This window comes from Lygodium microphyllum, chromosome 19, assembly GCF_053477565.2.
Source record: "Lygodium microphyllum isolate KBCC chromosome 19, Lygodium_microphyllum_v1.1.10, whole genome shotgun sequence".
NCBI classification, from domain to species: Eukaryota; Viridiplantae; Streptophyta; class Polypodiopsida; order Schizaeales; family Lygodiaceae; genus Lygodium; species Lygodium microphyllum.
Window position 1 is genome coordinate 116,173,876 of NC_141153.1, and position 4,110 is coordinate 116,177,985.

The following is a 4,110-nucleotide window of genomic DNA, read 5'->3' on the forward strand; positions in this document are numbered from 1 at the left end:
GAGCCATCCAAAGGGTATGTGAGGCTCATAATGTAATGACTTTGGAGCCTTATGATAATTCAACCAAATGGGATCCTTCTTGGAAGCATTAGTGGAAGAAAAATCAGGCACATGATTTTTAAAGATTTTTTAAAAATACTTACACTCCGATAAAAAAAACTTTTCAATATGAAAGTTGTAGCGCGTGGGCTGAAGTTTTGGATGGTATTTTTTTAATAATTTTTTGGAGCTATAAGTTGGGAGATATGGCCAAAATGGTGGACGTCAACTTTTTCCAACTGTGGTGGAGACCACCTTCCAATTTTATACACATCCACACTTTCTTTCCCACACTTAACACTTCCATAAAATATCATTCATTAGACTCCCAACCCTTTCCCCTCTCTTCTCCTCTCTCTCAAGCTAATAAACCATTAGAATTCCCCTCCTAAATCACCCTCAAATCATTCTTAATTGTAGTAGTAATGTATGAATTCTCACTACTCTCTCTCTATTATTGCTAGATATGATCTTATTTTATGAAGATTCTCTATATTTTTTTTATAGGAGAGCTCTTGGACTCAAGCTATGGGGGGAAGAATGGAGACAACTCACCTATGATGGAACTTGATTAAGTACAAAATTGGTCAACAAAACATCTAGATGGAGCTTCCACAATGGTGGAACTGCCTTAATGCAGCTTTGGTGGTGTTAATTCCTATTCTATCTTAATCTCCTCCCTAATAAACACCCTCAAGGCCTATATAAAGAGGCCTGTAATTTGCAAGAGAGAGCCAAGAGGCCTTCTTCAGCCCTATTGAGCCTTCCCCATTCTCTCTCATGAGCTTATACAGTTCATTCCCTTACTATAGCTTATGCATGCTCTAAAGTGTAATAAGCCCATGCTATTGGTGTCCATATTGTGTATATTGGTTATGTCTTGAGGATTTTCCATCCCTTGTGCCCTCTTAAGTTTTATTGATTCATCTATTTTTTTAAGTTCTCTCTCTCTCTCTCTCTCTCTCTCTCTCTTAGTTTTCCGCTATTCTCCCTCACAAGCTCCTCTCCCTCTTGCATAGCGTCCTAGTCTACTCTTCCATGACTAGGTGGTGCCCTTACCTCATTCACTTTGTGGTAGAAGGGAGTTTGGCATAGTATAGAGACTCCCATACCGAATTTCTTTCGTCATAATTGGTGCCCCCGTTGAGGACATTCTCATCCACAATTCTCTACCTCCTTATGCGGGACGATACAACACATAGTGGTGCATCCTCTACAGAAAGTGCTCCAAGCGGCTCTCCTCTAACGCCTTCACCAAATCTTTTTGAAGCTGGTCGAAGTCCATGACTCCCACAATGGTCTCCCAAGGAAGCCCAAGAAAGGAAGTATGCCTACCGGATGACGGCATGTATCGGGTAAAGGGTGTTCACCTTAGAAATTCCATTATCTCACAATGAAAAAAATCATATTGCCATCAATTGCTAGGTTCTCATAATTGTGGTGACTGTTTAGCAAACAAAGTGAAGGCCCTTTCAGGAGGTCCTCGTCTCCAAATCATCAAATCCCTCTCTCTCTGTGGCCTAATCCACATCAAAGGAGGACAACTATGCATGAATGGTGTGGAGTTTTGTAGAGGTGCAAAGTATGGAGACTACCTTCAACTGTTGCTAGCTTGAAGGTTGGGTGTGGTTGAAAAGGTGGCCATCACACCTTATGAAATATATGTCGTCGAGGATGGACACACTAAGGCAATAACAATCAGTGGTGAGCAAATTCTCTGTATAGCAAAGTTGGTGGGTTCCAGAAAGAAACACTCTCGAAAAAATTCTTTAAAATTCAAGAAAGTGCATTCCCTCTACTCCCTTAAGTAGTCTCCACTTATGAATAATAATAATGGCCCGAATTTCTACACCTTCCACTCTGTACAAAACATTCGAGTTAATGTTTACATCAATAGGAAGATTTTCTTCCAGCAGCGTCTTGTCAGGTACTTTGGGGTTGAAAGATTAAGGGAGATTCTTGTATCACCAGAACCTATAATCTTCCCCATGCTAGACTACAATGCATCATTCAATGTACATGTCTTTATTTTATTATAGTTTCTCATGAATCATCGCGAGTTGTATGGACCAATCCAACTTCTTGCTATGCAAACTGTGCATATTATAGCTAGCATAAAGCTTAGATTCCAAGGCATTATTAGAAGCATACTGGGGCCTAGACGTCTTGCTAAAATCAATGCATTTGTACTATAATAAACTGCAGAGCTTCAGACAAGTAAACTCAACATGGAAACCAAGTCCTATATCCACGAAGATTTTGCTTGTGTCAGACACTTCGGCTTGTGCATAGACTTCTGAGCCCAAATTTACCAGGGTTTTCAGCTTCTTGAATCGGTTTTGATGTAATAGTTTAATATTCTTGGACAAATCTGAGAATATCTTTTGATGCTCTATCACCTTGTCCCTCTCTGATATGACCCGAACAAGGTCAGGCTTCAGTTTTTGTTCAATGAAGGCCTCAAACTTCAATACTTTCGCATCTTTTTCCTCCTGTTTTCTGGTTGCTGACATTGTCTCCTAACACAGACTACAGCTGGGTCCCAAACAACTCCATAAAATAATCTCTACACATCTGATTTGAGGAGTTCTACAACCGCACAAACATTTTACCTTGAAGGCGAAACGGGAGGGTGCAGGCACCGATAGCAGAAGAACGTGCGGTAGGGGAAACGACGATGCCTGAGACGGTGGAGAAAGCCAAGGGATCCCCGCCATGTCTGCCTTTCGCGAGGAGGAACAGGAATAGCAATTTTAAGGTCGGGACTCCACGAGGAATGAAAACAGGTTCCAAAATAAAGTAGCAGACTGTACTTTGAGACTGGTTCGAAAATAGTTCTGGACACTTTCTCGTTTTCTTTACAAGCGAAGAAAGGAAAAACTTTTGGTCAAATTACCGTATAAAGTGACGGCCCTCAGGAAAAGCTTCTTCCCTCTAATATCAGCGCGTCTTCTTTTTCGACCTTTGGTAAGTGCTTCAATTTGTCTGCCACCAAACCAGCGACCATTCATAATTTGAATACACTTTAGGCCACTTTGTCTATCTTTAAATTTGACTAGAACTAGCCCTTGTGAGTTATTGTCATTGATACGAATTTTCTCAATAGCACCAAGTTTACTACACTCTTCAGTTATGTCTACCTCCAAATCTGAGAGCAGATTCGGGTCCTCCACCAACTCCTGCTGTGTGAACATGTTTTTCAGAAGAACACCCATTGCTTGCTGCTTCTTCGCATCATCGAAGCCACCGACGATAGAGAACATAGCCCCAGATCCAATGGCAGCTACCATGCTGGTCTGAACATCTTCCACGCCACCACGAGCTCTTCTCATTGCACATGATATTCCTGAATTTACACCTTTGTCTTCATAGCTTAAATGTCGGCTTCTACAAAGCTTCCTTTGATTCCATGGTATCCTGCACTTTTCTTGGAGTTCATCATTGAAATTAATAGCATGATAATATTCTTTGGCATCAGTTTTTCATATTTTTCTGACACACACAACATGCACACAAACAGAAACACACACAAACACAAACACACAAGTGGAGTATGTACATTGGATGCGGGTACTGAAAAGGACGGAAAGATAATGCAGCAATCAAACACAATGAAGCACACGCGAAAAGATAACACAAATGCACAACAAAAATGGAGGTGTTTACGGCTCGGATGCGCAGCAGCACGACAACGGTCACATGTGTGGGTGTAGTGAAAGCTTTGAGAGTTTCTATTTTTGGAATCACTGCAGCAGTGGATATTTATGTGATGCCAGTAAAGGGAGAAGGATATCCCCTCATCCTAGGGAGACCTTGGCTTATGGGCATTGGAGCTAGGCAAGATTGGGCAATAGGGGATCTGGAGTTGAGGCCACGTAAGGTAGGTGGCCACGATCAAAAGGTGGTTTACAACTTGAAGAGTGGGCGTCAAGAGAACCTTGAACTAGAAACGTCTGCCGATGAGTGGAGCTCAAGTGGATGTTCCTCATCGGTAGAAGAGGAAGAGAGTTCAAGTGGAGAAAGTGATAGCACTCTCGAAGTTATGGGCATCACCTTAAAGAAACCTACCTC

The 4,110-nt window shown here is 41.7% G+C and overlaps 1 protein-coding gene across 1 annotated transcript; it reads right to left on the reverse strand.

Annotated features, from left to right (window-relative positions):
* Nucleotides 1-2,228: 2,228 nt before the first annotated feature.
* LOC148020299 (uncharacterized) lies at nucleotides 2,229-2,756 on the reverse strand. The gene is made up of 2 exons (XM_087699675.1): nucleotides 2,652-2,756; nucleotides 2,229-2,558 (listed from the first exon to the last, which is right to left on the reverse strand). The coding sequence occupies exons 1-2, from the start codon at nucleotides 2,754-2,756 to the stop codon at nucleotides 2,229-2,231; spliced, it is 435 nt and encodes a 144-aa protein (XP_087555801.1).
* Between the last annotated feature and the right edge of the window lie 1,354 nt (nucleotides 2,757-4,110).

What these genes read in the sequence shown, in the direction of transcription:
- LOC148020299 (XM_087699675.1), bottom strand. Translation starts at nt 2,756, where the DNA reads ATGGCGGGGATCCCTTGGCTTTCTCCACCGTCTCAGGCATCGTCGTTT. An exon ending in CCTCCCGTTTCGCCTTCAAG is followed by an intron (nt 2,559 to 2,651) that starts GTAAAATGTTTG and finishes AGTCTGTGTTAG; the next exon opens with GAGACAATGTCAGCAACCAG.